The 22,230-nt window shown below is 43.4% G+C and overlaps 1 protein-coding gene across 1 annotated transcript in view; it reads left to right on the top strand.

Annotated features, from left to right (window-relative positions):
- LOC123362239 (amine oxidase [flavin-containing] B-like) overlaps positions 1-22,230 on the top strand; it is a 75,800-nt gene that overhangs the window by 47,015 nt on the left and 6,555 nt on the right. The window contains exons 4-10 of the mRNA XM_045002653.1: positions 4,230-4,334; positions 5,596-5,687; positions 10,985-11,126; positions 12,350-12,499; positions 13,159-13,318; positions 14,413-14,509; positions 15,945-15,998. Coding sequence (XP_044858588.1) covers positions 4,230-4,334; positions 5,596-5,687; positions 10,985-11,126; positions 12,350-12,499; positions 13,159-13,318; positions 14,413-14,509; positions 15,945-15,998 — 800 coding nt within the window. The remainder of the gene's footprint in view (positions 1-4,229; positions 4,335-5,595; positions 5,688-10,984; positions 11,127-12,349; positions 12,500-13,158; positions 13,319-14,412; positions 14,510-15,944; positions 15,999-22,230) is intronic.

A 22,230-nucleotide genomic window follows, 5' to 3' on the forward strand; every position in this document is an offset into this window, starting at 1 on the left:
TTTACATAGCTTGCATCCAAGGCATCTTTAGTTCTAGAATTGTTGTTCTTTATCCAGACTGGAAGACCCTGGTGCTATATAAGAAATCAGGCATCACAGTTTTCTGCACAGGAGACACGTCTGAGTTCTCCCTTTCTGCAGTTCAAATGCAATAAAAGAGTAAGAAGAATACCAAAACAAGAATATTTTAAGTGTATTGTTAGTCAGCAGAAGTATTATAGGGAACTCATGAGACTTGAGTTAATTCAGAGGGGATAACTCACACAGAAGTGCCTCAGGTGGAGAAGGAAGCACAGAACAAAATCAATAATTAGAATAAAGAGAATGCTGTCTGCTTCTGTCTTGGTTTTCTTTTCAAGCACGGCATGCATGTGTGTTTCATGCTTGTAGGCCTGGAAAATGTAAGGTACTTGAAACAGAACAGTTTTACACTTTCTTAGGGAAGACGGGTACAAGATTTACACTTGTGAAATGTAGCCCCACCATTCCAAAATCGTTTAGGCTCACAGTCAAGTTTGTCTTCACTGCTGTAAAAATTATTTATTAATAGCCATAATGCTTGGCATTAGCCTTTCCTGAGAGGCTAAAAGAAATTGTCAACATGTTTCAAATGCAGCTTCTTTGGACGAAAAGCGTTGTCTAGTGTCACTGGGCACCTCTCCTGGAACGCCCTCCTGCTTCAGGCTGCGGCATAAGTACGCCTGCCTCATTTTCCCTCCTTCAGATTCCCCAAAAATAGTCCAAAGCATCTTCCCAAGTATAAATATAGTCCTTGTTGGGTTCATTTATTACAAGAGTCCTGTGCACACAAGTCATAACGAAAGTCCCATAGTCCAGAATTCCTCCAGCATAAGCCAAACAATACATGCAACACACCGCCTTGGCATCTCTCACCACACCCTGGCTCTTCAGTGCAGTCCTCTCCTGTCCTTGTCCCATGACAACCACCCCAGCCATCCAGCTGGAGGGCAACCCTGCTCTTTCCAGCGGGAACTTGCCTGGGGAGCATCCATTACTCCCCCAGGTCCTCTTACCGTTCCTATGGATCCTGCTCTCCAAATCTGGCAATGTCAGCGTGTAAGCGCCTCTGCTGCTCCCCTGCCTTCAGAACTCTCTTGCCCTTGGCTCTGGCTTAGAGCCAGCAGGCCGTTCCCTTCGCTCTTCCTGCCTTCAGTTCCCCAGCCCTGGCTCTCTGGTTTGGGGACGCCAGCCAGCAAACCCCTCTTGCTGCCTTCAGCCTTCTCGCAGGAACCACCTTCTGTTTCTTTCTGGGACTCCTCCAGTCCCCTGCTCTCTGGCAACTCTCACCTGCCCCTGACCGAGCCAGTCTGCTCAGAGTCACTGGGACATCCTCTCGTTGCTTCTCTTCCTCATCCTTCATAGCCCACAGCATCTGCCCCACCCTCTCAACTGGCCAAACAGGGAATACTTGTTCTGGCACAAGGGAACTGGACCTACTTCATTTACAGGGGCCAGCCACCCTGTGACACCTAGTTTATGTAATAGTGCAACTTTCTTGTAGCTACGCTAATTTTCCTGCAAAACTCAAAGATGTATCCCACCTCAAAGGAACAATTAACAATTGTAGCAGTATAAACCAAAGGTCCATCTAATCCAGGATCTTGTGTCTGGCCAATGGTGGATTTTTAAAAAAAATGCATAAACTTACTGTGATGCTCTGTACCTCAGGGGAACACCCTACACACCCATGTTCATCTTTATAAAATGATTGTTTGGTATCCAATGCAAAGTTTGTCATGTTGGGTGTCTTCGGAAGGCTCGTAATGCACTGAGCATCATTGTTATAGTAATTGTTACAGTAATGTTGTAGTAAGGTTATAGATTATAATTTCATGTATATAGTTAGGAGTCTGAAAATGTATCCTCATGGCTTAAAGCAAGCCCGTGCAAAAAACAACAACTCTTTATGGAGAACACTCTACTCAGCAGTCTCCTCTTTGCTAAACTTGCAGGAGGACTGATTGCAACTGCAACATTTTACAATGGGATAGGAGCCTCCCTAAATCGTGGAAAGATTTGATAATCTAAGGACAGACTCCTTCAATGAAGGGCAAGGTGGTAGTGGGAGTTAGATCTTCCAAGTGTTTCCCTCTTGAGCATCATCTCATTCTTGCCCAGGTTCAACTTCAGCCAATTACGGTGCAGAAAGAAAACAAATGTTGAAACCTCAAAGATTACCACAAAATGGAATTGTTGTCCTCCAGTCACCACCAAAATTTTTTATTTTGTTTCCCTTTGGAATAAAATCAAAACCTTATAAATGTTTTCATGAAATAAACCGGCATTGAAACAACAGTTTTCAGGTTGAAAAGGTCAAGTTTTCCATCAGAGTCTCTCTCTTTTTCTCTGGAAGTGACTGGACAATCCACCCTGGAGCTCAGCAACCTTTTTAACACAAACTTCATCAAAACTGACATGTCTTTGCAAAACATTTTGGCTTTGATGAAACAGCATTTTTTGACAACAAATTCCTCACATGGCAAGTTACTGTGAAAGGACATGATGTTCTCAGGCATCCCTAGTAATAACTGTTATGTCCATATGTAAAATAAAATAAAAAAAACCAAAACTCCTTCCACTGTTTTCCTCCTATCTGTATTGCTTTGGTTTTGCTTACAAGCCTTCCCAGCTGTCTTCCACTAGGCTCTCTGTGTCCTGACAAACACTGTACCGAAAACAGTCTCTCTTTCATCTTATCCAAAATGGCATTGTGTCTTTTATTGCTCTATCTCATTACAAATTGATTTGCAATTTGCTATTAGTATCACCCTTTGGTTTGTTTTTGACATTACTGCTTTCTAAGTAGCTCCCTCCCTTTGAATTAGATTTCCCTCAAAGGTTGTTAGCTTGTGTTTTTTCAAGGTTGTATTTCACTTTATTTCCATCCCACTTTTCTAATCTCTCAGGATCCCTTTGTGTTGTGTTGTGTTGCTGCACCCTCTGGTGTCTGCAACAGCTGCAGATTTAACTAATTTGCATCTTATCCCCTCTTCCGGACTGCTGATAAAGAGGTTAAATAAAACCAGGCCTAAGACTGCTGCATACAACAATCCAATAGATTCTTCTCAACATGATACATTGTTGTTTATTGTTATCCATTTCTTAACATTTTAATTGTTTTATAATGCTTATATATAAGTCAATTTGAATTTGTTTCCAGTAATCATTTTGTGAGACACTGTATGAAATGTTTATTACAATTTAATATTATATCCATTGCATTCCTGTTGCTGCAATACCATCTTAAATTCATGAGAGTGATTTTTTTCCCCACCAAGGCTGTATATTCCTGCAACATTAAATAACCTGTAGTGTTCTTACCAGAGAATATTCTCAGTAGGCCCTGGAATGTGTTTTTTGGGAAAGGAGTAAGAAAGGTCAGTGACTTTTAGTAGCTTCACAAAGCTATCAAGTCTGCCAGCCACAAAAACAACCAGGGAAATCCCCTGCAAACAAAATAGTACCTACAAATTAGCCATCTTCTCACTCCTTCCATGAAGCCAGCCTTCCTTAATTCATAGTAATAACTACATGCAAAATCTAATATTTATACAGCCCAAGAAATAATGACTTCCATACTGGTTAGCCTATCTCCATGATACGTATATATACCAAAAATATTGTGGAAAATATGGATGGCTAATAAAGATTAATGATTCACAAATGCTACCTTTCTAATTAGTCTTTTTGAAACTATAAATTGTTGTGTTTGTTTCAGGAAAACCTCTGAGCTATGGCCAAGATAGTCTTCCTATCACAGTCACTTTGCTTTGATTTTAAAATGAATAACAATATAGTATTTTTTTCAATCTCATTCAGGAAAGAAAATGTAATAAAACGTAAATATTCAGTACAAAACTGATCACCCCAAATAAATGCCAACACTCCAAAGCTGCCTGCTTTTTGTGCTGGCCTTTACCACCTTACTTTTTGTCTTGGTTGGAGGTGTCAGTCTAAAACCTACTTACTCAGCTTTTAAAGATACAAGGCTATAGCATTCTTATTATTTGTTCTTCCTATTAATTCTACTCTCCTGTGCAGCAGATTAACTAATCTGTCACATGATTACTATTATGTGTACTGGTTGGAGCTGTCTGGTGACTGTTTAAGTCTTGGGTACTAACTTATGTACATTGAGGTTGTGGTCATTCAAGTGAATTAGTAGTTTTAAAAATTGTATTCTGATTATGCTTTTTTTTTTCTTTTAGGGTAAAAGTTATCCCTTTAAGGGTGCATTTCCTGCTATGTGGAACCCTTTTGTCATCTTAGATTTCAACAATCTGTGGAGGACGATGGATGAAATGGGAAAGGAGGTGTGTAGAGTCTCCAATTCAGTTAGCCCTTGTATGAGATTCAAAGGTGTGATGTTAGCACATATTAAATGACACATACTAACTAACATGTCTTAATAGCCTTGTGTAGGCAAGGCACAGTGCCTTTAACATATACTAAACTCCTTCCCCAGAGGCTTTAACTAACTTGACCAGCTAAGTATGTGTTAAAGGTGATGTACACTAGTTCTCACTATACTGTTGAGCTAGGAGTGTTTAAAAAGGAAAGTGCCAGTTCTTCAAAACATAAACAGGGGAGCTATAGAATTGCACACTTCGCTCCAGCACAACATTTTACCTCACTAGGCAACATTTTAGTCTATTTTTTTTTAAATCTTCTGCTAAATCCACTTTATTTCTGTTTAGAACTTGTGTAAATTTCCAGCAAGAACATTTAACAGCATTCTGTAGTGCAGGTGAGCTTGTAACTGTGGTCTTGCATTGTTATGATTGAAACTGAATTAGTGCCCCCAAAATAATACATGTTTTATTACTCGGTTTCTAAGACTGACTCTCTTCTCAGATATTTTTTTCTACCCATAAGAGTTGCTCTCTTGCCTTTAAAAAGCCCCTCAATGTTTATAGAATAAATAATACTAAAAATAATAGCAAAAATTTGTACTGATCAGAGAAAATTATTCAAATATGTCTTTTCTTTAAACGGTTTGTTTTAAAAATGAGTCTTAAATCACAGTCAGTATCTTCTAATTTTAATGTGAAATCAATTGACAGTTAAAAATTAGTCTGTGTTAAGAGACAAGTTTACTATTGTAAATGGGAGAAAGGCTGGTGTTTTTCAGAAAAGCAGAATTTTGTGCTAAGTGTTCTCACTGAAAATGTATGTAAGAATTCTGCCTATAAAGTTAAAATAGAAATAATCTTATCTGGAATAGAAAGCTCAGGTAAGTGCTGAGAAGAAACCTTTTGTCCCAATAAAAATGATTGGTATAAATCTGGGAAAGCATAATTTCTGGATCATTTTTCTAGTCCCGTCCTTTATATCATTAAGACAATTCCTGAAAAAAAATCATAGTGTGTTGATGGAAGAATGCATCCATTCAGGGAGGTGGTGTTCCTGCACAAACAGAAAAATCCTTTCTGTCCGTGTGTGCTGCGTCTACGCTATGGGGTTGTGCCAGCATAGCTGCACAATGTAGCTGTGCCAGTCTAGTGTATGTAGTGAAGACATAGTCACAGTGTGCAATTTTGTTACTGAACATTCACTGTTCTTATTTTGTCATAGATTCCTAATGAAGCCCCATGGAAGGCACCACATGCAGAAGAATGGGACAAAATGTCTATGCAAGATTTCATCGACAAAGTTTGTTGGACAAAGTAAGAATCACTTTAATATTAAAGTGTATAAGAGGTTATAGTTGGATAGTGCTGCAGGCAAAACTGTGCAGAGCAAAGCTAAGTACAGGAAGTGAGGAATACAATGTCCCATTGAAAGTGCCAGGAGAAATTTGACCACAGCTAACACTACTTTTGCAAAATACGCCAAGAGGTTTAATGACCACAGATGAACAGGATATTGGTTTTACATCTTAATCTGAAAGACAAAACTTCCAGCAATACAGTGTTCACTGACATTATGATGGGGCATTGAATCAGTGCTAACTCTGAGAGAGAGAGAGAGAGAGAGAGTGAGAGTGAGAGAGAGAGAGAGAGAGAGAGAGAGACACACACCAACCAAATCACCAGTAGCACGTCTTGCAGCACTTGATGTTTCCCTCTGGAGGCATTCCATCCAAATACTGCCTTGGCGTGACACTTACGCTTGAACGTCCATGGCTCATCCTCATCAATATGACCTTCAAAGTTCACTTCACTGGGAAGAAAAGCAGAGGGTTCTAAATAGTGATCAGGTTTGATAACTATAATAACTGAGCAAATACACAGTGCATCCCATTATTTTCCATATGTTATTTTAACTCAAATAAAGGTCAGATGAAAACATAATGTTTGCTAGCATTGGAACCATGGGTAACATCTCTGCTTGTTATATACTAATTTATTTCATTTGCTGATGACCTGCTTATAACTGGATTCAGCTGTCTCTGTATCAGGCCTGTTTGGACGAACTGAAAAATATCTGCAAAAAAGAACAGGAGTACTTGTGGCACCTTAGAGACTAACAAATTTATTGTAGCATAAGCTTTCGTGGGCTACAGCTCACTTCTGAAAGCTTATGCTACAATAAATGTATTAGTCTCTAAGGTGCCACAAGTACTCCGATTCTTTTTGTGGATACAGACTAACACGACTACTACTCTGGAACTTGAAAAATATCTGCTTGCCTCATGCACTAAACTTGGAAATTATGTTGTATGTATCTTGGGCATTCCAGAAATCAGAGATAGTTAAGTTCTCAGATACGTAGTTCTTCGATATCTATTGATAGCTAGCAGCACCCTTAAATTCTGGAATTTAATCTGGCAGCATAGCAGCTAGGGATACCGTAGTTTTAAGAGCAAATAAACAGCACAAAGCAATTACAGACTTGAATCTTCATAGTGGTATTGCTTCATGGTGGCAAATTTGTAGCTTTTCTGTTGTTCTTGTAAATAGTTTTTGTGGACAAAAAGATTATTTGCTTTTTGGTTAGTCTAGTGTAATGCTTCCAGTCAGATGACAGAAGATTTAACAAGACTCTGATTTTGTAATTGGTTTACTCAGAAGTTCTGAATGTTTGACAATAAAACAGATATACTCTGGTGTAGCCAGGTTCCTGTACTGAACTTTTGATGAGATAATTATTTAGTGTTAGGTAGCTGATTTTCTACAATCACTATAAGAATTCAAGTATCAGAGGGGTAGCCATTACAGTCTGGATCTGTAAAAAGCAACAAAGAGTCCTGTGGCACCTTTAAGACTAACAGATGTATTGGAGCATAAGGTTTCATGGGTGAATACCCACTTCATCAGACGCATGTAAGAATTCAGTATACAGTCCTGAGACTGCGACTGAATTACCTGAACACCCAAGTGGCCCCTTTTGTTACCACTGTACCGTATATAGCATGGAGGTACTGATAATACTGCTTGTTGTTATGCATACAGCACATGAATTTTTATTTCACCTGTAACTCAAGAACAGTTTGACTAGATTTTGTCATACATAAGAAAATTATAGCGTGGAGCTGCCATTTCTACAAGTACACTATCAGAATTACTAATAAACTACACTCAGGAGCTAGAACCAGGATGAGCCTACAGCTCTAGAAACACAGACCTGTGCCTGCTTAAGCTAAAGGAAGTGATTTGCTACCTTTCACTTATAAAATGGACACTTAATGTTCTTTCTAAGCTTCAACCAGGCACTGGTGGCCACATGCTCACTGTGAATGGGTGAAATTCCTACCCTAGTCTTCCACCCAATACAGTTGCAACAGGCTGTTGTCCAAAACCTTCCTATGGTTTTTGCCTTTATTTGTGCCTTTGGAAATGTAACATAAATAACAAAATCCTAAGGCATCGAACCGTACTGCAATCGGTTATCCATAGACCTTGCCGAAGGAAGTCCTGAAGGGAATAAACCATTATAGATAGATTCTATGGAGAACAAGTTTGAGCAACAACAGTAAATGCTACTGACTTAATTGTGTTTGTACTGTCTGTAAGAAAAGCATTCAGGTATCCAGTAGCGTATACTATGGCATAAAGGCCTTCAAAGAGTTTCTCATTGGTAGCATCATCCATGACAACTGAAACAGAATAAGAATGAATGAAATGTTACTTGAACTGGGCAATGTGCATTTTCAAAATCTTTGGTAGGTAACTTCAGCATAGTGTTTGTTAATGCATGGTGTAGCTCAGACATCTTTGATATACATAGTTATAGGTGATCCAGCCTCTTAAATTGGAAATGAGACCCTGTACAATCTTGCACAATATCGTACAGCGCCAGGCAAGGAGAGTCACATCTTTCTAATCTGTGATGGAATATGACTTGACATTTTATCTGAATTTTGACGTAGTTGTCAGCCTGTCTTAATTCCAAGATGCTTTTCAGATTTCATATGTGCATCTAAACTTGATCTGCCATGTGCAATCAAAAGTTAGGTTACATGCCATAGCAGTTTTCCTATCCCTAGAATGCAATGGTCCAGAAGGGTAATCCTCCATTCTTTCCTTTTGTCTGACAGATTGTGCAGATTTGCTTTAGTTTGGCATGTCATGCTGAAATAGCATTGTGTGCTAATGATTGAAACCAAATAGCCATTTCCATATGAAATAATAGATGACATTGTGGCGCTAAAATAGCAAAAATAATAGGAAAATGGCAAAATATTATGGAAAAATTAGATCATTGCCTAAAAGTATTATATGTCTGTAAAATATTAATATACATGTATTTATTCCTCCATTAAATATAATGGAGGAATAATCAGCTTTCAGAGCTGATCATATTTACAATATATGTAAATAAGAACTGAATAAACGCCTGTTTCATCATAACCTTTTTATGGCTCTAAAGGAAGAGAGGTATAATCTTTATAGGCACAGATTGCATGCAATTTCTCAGTGGCTAACAGAGAGGAAATAGTATGAAGACGCTAAACATGCACACATGTGGTAGTATCACATTAGCAGGGGTGATCAATCACTACTTCAAAAAGCTTCAGAGCCCAACACTCCCACACATCTAATCTTCTCAAAGCTATATAGTAACTTATTATAATAAAGGATTATAACAATACTGGCACAAGGAATCTTTCTACTAAACTGAAATGCCGGGTTTCATCTTTGTTGAATTGCTGCCTCCAGAAAGGCTTTCTTTTCAATGACATGGCTATATCATGGACAAGTATCTAATCAATAGCTTAAAGTATCACATAGCACTAAAAAAATCCCCCACTCGTCTCTACAGGATTACTTCTTTTATTGCTTCCTTTATTGGCGAGCACTGGGCACCCAGTTAAGATGCTGATAAATAACTGAAATATGGTGGTCAAAACATGCAAATGATCCTGCATATCAAATTGTAGTGTTGCTATTGCCGTGGTTGCCCATATACAAATATTCCCGGGCTGTCAAGGACATTCATAAAAGCAGATCAAAGGTCAAGCCTCCCTAGAGGGCAACTCTGTTCTTAGCCTTTTGCTTCTGTGGAAATGTCTGTTCATTAAGCAGATAAAGAAGATGCTGTTTTTGTGAAGAATTAAAACTGTGAAGAATTGAATTTAAACTTGCTTAAATGCTTTTATTTTTTAAAAGCCTTTTTTGCTTTAAAAATGTTTGACTAAACAAAAGAGAAAATAGTTTAAAACCAGGATTTTTTACTGGCTTTGGAGGTTATTTGCTGGGAGGCAGTTGACAAAAGCAGTAACCGCGGAGACCCATTTGGGGTTACACAGCTAAAATGAGTATCTTCTGCTTGGAAGACATGGGACTTCCTTCCCATGGCTTTAATACACCTATACAGATGTGCAATGTGAGGATAGAGGGAGTAACTGAAATTCAGTGAGAGAATGTTTACTCCTGCCTGTATTCACACATCTTTTAACCCATCCTGAAACCTTGTACAGATCTTTCATCTGTAATAATTCTCAGTAGATTTGACATCTCTTAAATCAAAGCACAAAGAGTAAGAGAGAAAACAACTATCAAACATCAGACACAGCCCACTTTTAGTTGTGACACTTTTCTACATGTATGCTCATCAGCAGAGGCCATTGCACATGCCAGGGTCCGTTGCACAACATAGTTACATGGCTGTGCAAATAGCATCACGATTTCTCCTTTATTGTCAATCTGCCTCATAAATCTGTACCGATTCTGCTCAAGGCCTGCTCGCCATTCTGCTTTTTTCCCAACTCCCCCCAGGCCGTTTCTTTGTTCTGTGTGTCCCCATAAAGCGGAATTCTGACTGATTTCCTGCATGCTGCTACTCTTAAAAGGGCAGAGGAGGAGGCAGCTGGATGGCAATCCATCCAAAATGTGGACAGAACAAGAGAATGAGAATGATCACCACCCACCTGGACCTTCTCTCACAGTCTCTGCTGAGCTTTACTGTCCTCATAAACTCCCCTATTCCTGAAGGGTTCGAAGCTTATACAGTGGAGGAGACTGTGGCTGGCTGAAGGAGCGGGGAGACAGGTACAGTCTGCAGCAGAAAGGACTGCAGGTCTCATGGGTGACACAGGGGGGCGGGGGAGGGGGTAGGATTGGAGGACTAGGTAGCTGACATGCAGAGCTTCAAAGCCCATTAGAGCTGTCCGGCCTTGCTCCATTGTTCCCAGAACCTTGAATGACTGATAATTGTCTCCAAATGTTAGCAGAAGAAAATATAATCTCCCGTGGAGTGTGTCACCCAGAAAAGGTCACTTAGCCACTTTAAAACAGGGATAATACTAACCTCACTGGGATGTTGTAGGGCTTAATTAATTTTTGGCAAGCTCTTTTGAAATTCTCCTGTGTAAAGCACTGTATAAGAGCAATTATTTTAATTACCACGGGCCATTCCTGGTCCCACTGAAGTTGAGGGCAAAATACCTGTTAACATCACTGTCAGAGGAGGATTGCGAGGCTCCTTTCTTTCGCTGTTGCTAGAGAACAGGACTAGGCGATGGATATCATCTTACTGCTTTTATAGTAACATACTATCTTTACTTTGATCCCATGTGCAGTGCTAGTAAGAGGTTTGCAACACTGTTTGTGAATGTGGATGTCACCTCTGAGCCTCACGAGGTCTCTGCTCTCTGGTTCCTGTGGTACGTGAAGCAGTGCGGGGGAACAGGCAGGATATTCTCCACCACCAACGGTGGGCAGGTACAGTAAGCCGTCAGCTCTTATCTTTGGAAGAACATAGCATGCTTCTTGGCAGAAGCCCTTTAAACTTGTTTATTTTGTTTGTTTTTAAAAGGAAGGACAAGAATCATGTAGACACTGTTCACTGCTGCATTAACAGGGCAGCCAAACTCTCATAGTTTTTACTTTACATAGAAACAATAGGTGCCATTGATTTCAGTATTAATAGGGTTCAGGTTGTATCAATGTGGAAGGCCATTCTTGTGGTTCAGGCACTGCACTGGGGATCAGGAGATTTGGGTTCAATTCCTGACTCTAACTTTGGGCAGATCACCCCCTTTCACTTAGTTCATCCTATGAAAAATGAGAATATTAGTAATACTTCCTGTCCTCATAGGCTAAATATATGAGAGGTACTTAAGTAGTGCAAGGTGATGGGAACTGCAAAAGTGCCTAGATAGATACAGACTAATATCTGAAACACAACCCTACCAATAGCTGGGTGACTAAAATCAAATATTTCCAATGTTTGTAGTTGATAAGACTGTCAGAGCACTCTGATGAAGATAAATGCTTGTATTTATGTGTTATATAATCCTAAAATGTGTGCAAAGTGATGTATTTAATGCAAGTAACACACATGAAGAAAAGGAAGAATCAGCTAATGTTCTTGCACAAAATGAATGTACATTTAATTGCACTCCGCTATATTGAAATGAACCTATTTGGCTCACCTCTGATATATGTGAGACAGGGTTTTTTAAAAATTTCTAGTTATAATTAATACTACAGGCAGATTTCAGGCCCATGCTACTTGCTTTTTATAGCTTGTTTATGTATAATTATGGCAATCGTTACTATTACTGGTGGGCAGACCTCCAAAAAGGATGAGACTGACTTCAGCTGAGCATTCGCAAGTTCGAATGCTTACCCAAACCTTAGCTGAACCTCTGGGATCTCCAGGATTGGTTTGGAAGTCACATGAGAACCGCTTTCTCATGAGATTTCTGGCACTTTTGGTCCCATTGGTGAACAGACCCAGCAAGCTCAGAGGTCTCTGCTCTCAAAAGGGAAAAAAATACTAGGAATACGGTCTCCAAATTAAGTCACCTAACTTTCCAAAAGGTCAAAAAGGAGTTGGGTTTATTTTGAGTGTTGAGAGCAAAAGTTCTATATAATTCTTATTTTATCCAAACCAAGTTTGTCCATCTCACATTGTTGAACTGTCTCTTTTTCTCTTCCAGGAGAGGAAGTTTGTTGGAGGTTCTGGTCAGATTAGTGAGAAGTTAATGGAACGCTTGGGAGGCCGAGTGAAGCTAGAGAAACCTGTAGTCCGCATTGATCAGTCAGGTGAAAATGTCATTGTGGAGACCTTAGACCATGAATCATACGAGGTAATTCAATACCTTACATTAGAGCAAATATTTGTAGAGGTCTGTTTTTAAATCTTTAATTGCTCCACTCGTCTTCTCAATAAGCCTGTAACACAGAGGCACAATGTAACAAAGAAGTGAGCCACAATAACCAGGAATCACATTTTCTGCTATTCCCTAAGTAATACCAATGACACAGCTTGGGACGGGCACTGGAGAAGCAGAGAATTCTAGAATGTGTATTTGTGTCATTCCTTTACTATTTCTACTTCTTTGCATTCAGTTAGCTTCAGAATAAAAGAATATCTCCAGGGATGATGATAGAAATTCAGTGCAAGCGAAACATTCTCCAGAAACATTTCAGAGATAGCTTCCAAGCCACAAAATGGAAGGTCAATCAAAAAGGAGCCAAGCGTAAGAGGAATGGTCTTCTGACCAGTTAGAAGAGAATAGTTTCCCAATTGGATGGTCATTTATACAGTACTTGTTGTCATTTTACAGTTTCCACAACCAAGACATCCTGAGAGGTCTACTTTGTAACTTGCATGCTATGGGACAAACTTTCTTTGCTTTGGAAGATTTTACTGTCAGCACACATACTGTAAAGCTTCCCCAGCTGTAATAGAGAGAGGCTCAAATACTGGACAATGTATTTCGTTTACGTATTATTTCTTTTCCAGACCAAGTATGTTATTAGTGCCATTCCACCAGTTCTTGATTTGAAGATTCATTTCAACCCACCATTACCACCAATGAGAAACCAGCTGATCAGCCGGGTTCCCATGGGCTCAGTCATCAAGTGCATGGTATACTACAAAGAACCTTTCTGGAGGAAAAAGGGTATTACATTTTAATCGGGAGTTTTCTTTTGTATTGTATTATGCTAATACAAGAGTCCACATTAGAAGGGGATGTCATCTCTTTTCAGCTACTTCTCTGAGAGTCCTAAAAAGAGACGGGGGAGAGAAAGAGAGAGAGTCTCGAGAGTATATAGGACATGAGGGAAGAAGTTGGGATACACTAACTCTTGTTCCTTGTTGTTCTCCTTACCCCCGTCCACCATTTTTCTTCAGTGGCATCTTGGAATGAGACTTATTTCTGCCATTAGTTACCTAAACATAACGGTGGAGTTGGGGCATAATGGGGAGAGATTTTATGCCATATACTGCATGACTGCGACAATTTTTTCTTGAGAATAGTTTGTAGCTAAAAACATATAGCCATATGTCTTGGCCAGCTAGAGATACTAAGAGTGCGGAAGTTGAAATATTGCCCAAACCATTTAAAGTGACAGCACTGAGCACAGTGCCTCTTTAATTCTTGCAGGAGTACACCATACAGTCTTTGTTTGCCTTTAAGCTTTTGGGTAGATTTGCAACAGGGTGACTGTAAAGCTATCCAGAGTGTTCTGGAAAAACTGGTGCTTTGAGAGCCATGTTTTTAATAACAATTGTACTCTGTGTTTCCAGAACATTTAGTACAAGCATCCTGAAATCTTTTGTATCCGGCATATGCCTGTCATAAAAACCTAGTGTGCTTGCCAAAATGTTATACACTGGCAATACTCAAGAACAGTGTGTTTCTGTGCAATTAACTGGTACCCCAGTCATGTTGGTTATAACACCATTTTTTTGGTCATAAATTCAATTATATGAATATCCTTATGTTGTCCCTGCTTTTTAAAGATGCCCAGAACAGGTTGCTAAGAGTCTCAGGAGCCCGTATCTAAAATATCTCACCTAGGTAGAAAATGGTACTTCCCAGAGCCCGAGGAACAGGGCACACAATCTCTGGCAGAATAATTCCCTGGAGCAAGAGAGTGGTGTCATATTCTTTGTCACACCACGCTGGTGGTTTCACCTCTTTCTCTGTCGTAGTTCCCCAAATTACCTGGATTAATAAAATCCGTTTTTTTTCTCCTCTTTGGTTTCTAGACTACTGTGGTACCATGCTCATTGAAGATGAGGAAGCTGTGATTGGAATGACACTTGATGATACCAAACCCAATTGCAGTGTTCCTGCCATAATGGGGTAAAAGAGAAGAGGGACGATTGCCCATTAATTTTTGTGGGCCTGGGGTTTGAGGAGACATGGAAACCTACCATTGGGGGAAAAATCTGAAAATATTAACAAAAAAGTAGAGCTGGTCGAAAAGTGATGAATTATTTTATTTCATATAATATATTCAATATTTTTCTCCCCAAATTTTGTCTTTAAAAATTTTTCAACTTTTTTTTTTTTTTGAAATTTTCAATTGTTTTGGTGTGGAAAAAACTGGAAAAAGATGTTTGTTTTATTTCTGTTTCCCTCCCTGCCCCTGTCCCTTTTGTCCCTGGCCTCCCCAACGTCAAAATAAGAAAAGGAAAAGGGGAGAGAGAGGAGGAAAAAATGTAAAGTGAGTTGGTGGTGGCCAGGGGAAATCCTCCAAAATCAAACATTTTTTAAAAAAAAAATCAAAAATTTTCTACAATCCCTCCCTCCCATTTTTTTGAATGAAAATTTTCAGTCAACTCTATTAAAAGGGATTTCCTTCCAATAAATGTGTTTTTCCTCCCTGCCCCCAATAATCAAAAATGAAATGCAACATTTCCTTATATAAGGCTATTGAGCCATACCACCTAATTCCACTCTAGTCTTGGTAATTTGCTATTACTATACCAAATCCTACAGCTGTCATGAGCGGGTTTACTATGCCATGAAAACAGCTGCTATGGCTCTTCTGACCCTGGCCAGAGTGTGGGTCCCTGCATGCAGGGACCAAAGCAAGAGGTCTGTACATCGCCAATGCCATGGCACACACCTGTGGAGGAGGTGTTTGGGGATGAGCCTGGAGCTGTGCTTAATTTATAATGAAAGAGGTGCCAGGGCTCAAACAATTAGGTGCTGGAGGCTTAAGCAATTTTTTTACATTCATAACTTTGCAGAAAGCCCAGAGGTGCTTGGGCTATGAACTGCCAAGCTACAGGTGCCAGGGCTCTGCCCTGGCAAGCCCTGGCACAAATTAAGCCTTGGCCTAGAGAAAAGTGACTTCATAGATCCACCAGCCAGTCTGCCCCCCCACGCCCTCCCCACAGGAGAAAGAGTGCACCAGATGCAGTGGCTACTGTTGCCCTGTGGCTATTTTCCCCTCTGCTGCATGGGGAAGGATGTTTCCTCTTTTTCCATTAGTGTAACCCTAGTAAATGTCTCCAGCAGACAGCCTCAGATAAAGATTTGACCTTTAGAAACTTTCTGAAAGCTGAGCTTAAATTCTGCAGAACTGAATAAAAGTGTATAGCCACATTTCTCAGTAAGAATTGAAAGAGTTGGAAAGTGGCCACCAGGTAAAGACTTAAAGACCTAAATATAAGAGACAAATGTTAGAAGCTGGCATCATCAAGCCACCAGCTGAGAGCATTTTAAAGGGCACTATATATATAATGGATGCCATCATTCCTTTTGTGTGTGTGTGGTTTTCTTTTTTCAGTTTTATTCTCGCTCGAAAGTGTAGAAGACTGACACATCTCACAAAGGAAGAAAGGTAAAAACAAAGTGCCATAGTTTTACACAGGATCTAATTTAAGTTTTTGTTTTAAATTCTCAGAGTCTCTCTCTCTCTCTCTCTCTCTCTCTCTCTTTATGTATCAGACAAAACATTTCCTGCATGCAATAATTACAGGGATGTTGGCTATTAACTAAGCACGGTTCGCAGTGCTGTCACGTCAAAAGTGCAACACTTAAATTGTGTTTCCTTAGGAGCCATGTGAAGTCTTTATCCAAAATGGCAGTAATCATGGCAGCGTCTACCTGTCCTTTGTAAAGCCAAGTCCTCAAGCTCCCATTTGACTGCTTTGAGCTGTTCGGACTAAGCTTCACTTAGTGGGCAACTGGGGATTCCTCTTGTATTCGGGAGTGCCTGGGTAGCATAAAGCCAGAATAGCCAGCTCCATGCTCCCCACTGCTGCTCCTCTGTCCCCACACAGTGGAGTGGGTGTGTTCAGAGAGTGCCAGAAGTGGGAGCGGCTGAGCCGGAGTGCTCAGCACCCTAGTGGTCTTGGATCAGACCCTAGAGAGCTATTTCAGCCTTTGTAAGTTAGCACAGCCTTAAAGCTGCTTCAGTTTGTCACGGGATGAACCAGCCCTAAGGATTAGGGGGTAGAAAGGTGACAGAAAGCTACCTTTGACCCTGTGCTCAGAGCTCAACACACTTGAAGATCTAGTCCACTATTTTGTTATAGCAGTCTCCTCCCTGCTATTGTTTAAACATAAATAAAAATCGGTTTTAAAGGGATTTGCCCTCAAAAATATATTCCCAGCATTTCACTGAACTAATCAACAAAGCTAAATTTATATGGCAGGGTTGTGGGAGGGGGGAGACCTTTATTTAAATGGAGACACGGTATTTTCAAAATTAAAATCGTGGGATGCTCCATGTTCAGGTACACATTTTAACAGTGATGGTCAGCCCAATTAGAGATGATGTTGGTGTCCTCAAATCAGCGATATGTGAGCTCTCGCAGCTTTTGTAAAGTGGGATCATGTGGAGCATTGCTCCACCAGCTCTTAGAGCAGCAGCACTGTTCCACCGAGCCTCTTTCGTTTTTCAGGAATAGACCAGATATTCTCCATCTGCATTTAAGCTTTGGGCTGGAACTACAAGAGGTGATTGTCACAACAAAAGCTGGACGAACTTGAAGTCCATTGTGTTCAACATTTCAGGCTCTCATTAACACCAAATGCCCCGTTTCACCGTGTGTCAGCATATTAAGTGCAATCGAACATTTGCAGCACTTGAAAACAGCTTATGTTTCTGTGCAATAAAAGGACACCTTTGTTATTTATAAGGGTGCCATAAAAGACAGACCAATTTATCAATCAGTGTCAAAAGCATTAACATGTTTATCTGACGCTGAGATTAATTTTTATACAATGGGACTTGGAATATTTACTGAATGAACATTACACTATTGATGACTCTCAGTGGTAAAGAATGGTTCTGACATACACTGTGCTTAATGTGGTACATTACGTACAAGGAGAAATCCATCCCATGCACACAATTTAAGCCTCACTTTAGTTCTACACAGGGAAAAGGGGCAGACTAAGTGGCTGGCCAGGAGGCATCTCCACACCCAACTGTAAGCTAGTGGGGCAGATACACCGAGTCACTGATGTTGGGACTGGGTTTCCAAGGATCCAGAAATTGTGTTCCAGGGGTTGCATGCAGGGCTGGCTTTAGGAAGTGCGGGGCCCAATTCAAACATTTTCGGCAGGGCCTCAGCAGGGATGACTTAAAAAAAAAAACACGTAAAAAAACCCTTTCATTTCTTCCATGTATTATTTACTTTCCATAACTATATAAATAATAACAAAATTATATATTACGTACATTGCGCAATGTATGCGGATGCATGTTAACCCCACCTAAAGTTCTTGACGCCCCTCCAGGGACCCCTGCCCCATCCACCCCCCTTCCCTGTCCCCTGCCGCCCCATCCAACCACCCCTTCTCTCTGTCCCTGACTGCCCCTGGAACCCCTGCTCCTTCCTGACTGCCCCCCGGGACCCTTGCCCCCATTCAACCCCCCTGTTCCCTGCCCTCTGACCACCCCGACCCTTATCCACCCCCCCCACACCCCCCCAAACGCCCCTGCCCTCTTCCAACACCCCCTCCCTGCTCCCTGCCCCCTTACCGCGCTGCCTGGAGCCGCTCAGCCGGGGCTGGGGCCGGGCCGGAGCCACTCGGCCAGAATCAGGGCCAGTGCTGCGAGGCCCGAGCCAGCGCCCCTCGCCCGGGGCCAGGGCCGGGCTGGGGCTGGGGGCGTTCGGCCGGGGCCAGGCTGGGGCCTGGGGGCCAGGCCAGAGGGACCGGGGCTGGAGCCGGGCCGGAGGGAGCCGCTCGGCCGGGGCCGGACTGGGCTGCGCCGCGCCTCCCTGGAGCCCTCCTCGCGCCCCCCGCCCCAGCTTACCTGCCCCTGCTTGTTTCCAGGCTTCCTGCGAACACCTGATTCGCGGGAAGGAGGGGAGGGGGAGGAGAAGGGGGCGGAGCGTTCAGGGGAGGAGAGGGAAGTGAGCTGGGACTGGGGGCGGGGTGGACAGCTGCGGGGCCCAATTCAGAGGAATCGGTTGAATCGGCCTAAAGCCGGCCCTGGTTGCATGTAGGGGCTATGGCCACTACACTACCCCATTGGCTGGAACAGGAGTCACAGTGCAACAGTGCTGCAGCCTGCCCACCTGTTGTGCGAGTGAAACCCATCTCCACCTACTACCTGAGATTCCCCTAGACAAAGACTAATCACTAATGACAATGGGTTAGATTGTGGCCCAGTTTGCACAGCCACTCAGTGGGGCATCTTGTGCTCCCTTGTGCCAGCTGCCCAGACTGAGTATTAGTGCAGGGAGGAGAACAGCCTCCATTGACTGTGACAGTGCCACCCCCATCTCCTGTGCAGTGCAACAGGGGCAATACAATACCTGCTGGCTAGCAGAGCTACACTATGCACTGGGGAAGTATCCTGCACCAGGTACTTCCTCCACAGAGCAGAGGGAATCCAGGAGGATGCTTAGAGTCACAATATGCTTCCTTGGCTGCTTCTGAAGCAACGCAGCAACACGTTCCCTTTGCTCAAGGCTTGTGGGAAACCATGATTGAGCACAGGGCCTGGAGATGAGATTTTGCCCACAGCGCATGTAGATGTATGGTATGCTCTGGACAGAATATTAGCAATAGGTCATTTAAATAAAATACTAAACTGTTCCAGGGCAAAAGGCACAGCTGTGTGAGCAGCAGGCACATCTGCAAAGATTCACCCTTGTTGTGGGGACCACTCAGATAAATCTCTTCAGTAAAATGTTGTCACCGACCCCATTCAACCCTTTTGAAATGGCATATTTGTTATTGAGAATTAAAGCTATATAATGCCCTCCTATGCATTTATTTGCTTGGCTGTCTGAAAATGCCATTTTCAGGTTAATACACCTCTACCGCGATATAACGTGGTCCTCGGGAGACAAAAAATCTCACCGCGTTATAGGTGAGACCATGTTCCCTGATCGCCCCCTCCAGAGACCCCCCCATCACCCCCAGGAGCTCACCCCCTACTCAACCCCCCTGTCTCCTGACTGCTCTGACCCCTATCCACCCCCTCACCCCCTGACAGGCACTCACCGGCAGCGGCGGGAAGCGGAGCAGCCCGGCCCCAGTCTGCTCCACTCCGCCGGCTCTCAGCCACAGCGCTCCACTTCCTGCCGCCGCTGAGTGTGGGGAGGTTGGGGAAAGGATGCCCCCCGCACTCACCTGCGGCGGGAAGCGGAGCGACACAGCCCCAGCCCACTCCGCTTTCCTTGCCCCAGCCCCAGCCCCAGCCGTGTCGCTGGGGGGTGGCTGGGGAAAGGTCCTGCATTCACCTGCAGCAGGAAGTGGAGCACCACGGCTGGGAGCTGGCGGAGTGGAGCTGGCTGGGGCTGGGCTGCTCTGCTTCCCGCCGCCGGTGAGTGTGGGGAGGTTGGAGAAAGGCCGCCCTCTGCACTGACCGGTGGTGGGAAGTGGAGCGACGCGGCCCCTTCCTGCTCCACTCCGCCAGCTCCCAGCCGCAGCACTCCGCTTCCCTCCGCAGGTGAGTGCGGGGAGGTTGGGGAAAGGATGCCTCCCGTTCTCACCTGCGGCGGGAAGCGGAGCGCTGCAGCTGGGAGCTGGCAGAGTGGAGTGGGCTGGGGCCGGGCTGCTCCGCTTCCGCCACTGCTGGTGAGTGCGGGGGGGATCCCTTCCCCCAAAGACCCTCCCCCGAGTGACATGGCTGGGGCCGGGGTGAGGGAAGCAGAGCGGGCTGCTCCCGGCCCCCCGCTAATCCCCCGGGCCACTCTGGGACTGCGGGGCCTCCAAAAGTGCCCTCCTACAGCTCCTGCCTCCCGAACCCTGGTGGGGGGAGCCTCTGACTGCCCCCGAGACCCTCTGCCCCTTATCGAACCCCTCGGCCCCGGCCTGGTCTGGCACCCTTAACACGCTGCTCAGAGCAGTGTGTCAGAGCTTTACCATGTTGTATGTGAACCCGCGTTATATCGGGGTACAGGTGTATTTACTTTTGCTTTTGCAAAGTCATTTTGTCTTTGCAATTTAGTTATCAAATAGTGGTGCTTACAGCTTCTCGGAACCAAATTGCTCTCTTCCCGCAAGGACCTCCACCTTCCCGCAGCGAAGTTGGTTACCTCTGCTACACAATTTGCCTTCCTAGGACCCTGCAATGGGCTCTCTGGAGGTTCTGTGATCCACATCGGGGAAGAGGGCAGAGCAGACCCGGGTTTGGAGGGACGCTAATTATTCCTACCACAATTCTGTGAGGAACAGTCAGGACAGTTAATACAGCCTGAGGTTGTATTAACTTTTCTGTGGAGCTCCTCTGTGTGATGGAGCCACCCAGGATGAGTCCAGAAACATCTGTAGGGTGAGCTGTCAATGGCCTTATGGCTCCAATGGACTGCAGTGTTAGAGAGCTGCGGGGGGAGGGAGCAGAGTGTCCTATGTATAGTCCAGTGGCCTGTGACTTTTGGAGATTCCTGAGAACCCCGGGCTTTCAGGGCTGACCCCCTGTTGTTTTTGCAAGGTTGGAAACCCAGCCTCCAGTGGAATAATGCAGCGTCCTCTGGCACTTTTCTGTGAATTGCCTTGCTAGAGCACCCGAGCTGGGCCTTTGTCTGAGATGGATAGAAGGGACTTTCTTTAGGGCGGATAAAGAAAGAGCTAGCAAAGAGGTCTCCTTCTAATCATTGTCACTGGCTCCCTTTCCCTGTCGACTGCAGTGTGACTCCCACATTGAGTTTTTGCAGCTCTCTGAGCTCCCCCTAGTGTTACTTAGGGCTGCTTGGCATGTCTGTGGAATTGAATTGACAAGGGTTTGGAAGAGCTTGTGTTTTGGCTCACGGTATGTGACAGCACAATATTAAACTGAATTAGCACAGTCAGTGTGTGATACACACACACACACCATAATGGGCACAGATCCAGCAAGTCTCCAGAAGCCCCAGGCACTTACCTGAACCCAACTCTGAAAATCCTGTGAGAACAGTGAATCTTGCAGTCTGTCACATTAAGCATTTCTGCTCCCAGAACAGGTGATTCCTCAAAGGGCAGAAAGGAGAGGAAATATAACAAAGGACCAAATCTTTCCTCCCTGTCAGAAGCCCAGGTAGCTAGGCCTGGCATGGCGGGGTCCTGCAAGGTGGAGCGGGAAAGAAATCCTCCTCTGGGCACAGACCAACAGCCCAGTCACTCCATGGCCACTACTGTAACTCTGGATGTGTAGTAGCCTCCACTCTTACTGTTTCCACATTATGCAGCATGGAATAGGGTTTGGAGCTGCATAGTGGGGCATCCTCTGTCTCCACTTTTCCCCAGCCCACTGCTGCAGCACCCCTGAAACCTGCTGCACAGGGAAGTAGCTGAACCGCCACAAATCTGGGCTCCCTAATACCTGGGGGATGTGGTCCACTTGTGTAGATTCCCTATATACCCTGCACTCCTGTATTTTTGCTGTGTCTGGGGCCCTACATTTCTTCTATGATTGGGACAGGATTTGCATCCCAAATGGATTGAGCATGGGTCTGTTTTTCTTTTTTGGTTCTTAACTGGTGCACTTGTCTCATTCTGATCGTTTTCCTTTTGGGAAATGGTGGGATATGTCTAGTACTAGACAACAAGGGCCAGCAAATCACTGGGAAGTGGGAACAGACTCCATTACTATTGCTTTGTTACCAAAGGAAGTACAGGCCCATACAAAT

Source organism: Mauremys mutica, chromosome 1 (assembly GCF_020497125.1).
Source record: "Mauremys mutica isolate MM-2020 ecotype Southern chromosome 1, ASM2049712v1, whole genome shotgun sequence".
Classification (NCBI taxonomy): Eukaryota; Metazoa; Chordata; order Testudines; family Geoemydidae; genus Mauremys; species Mauremys mutica.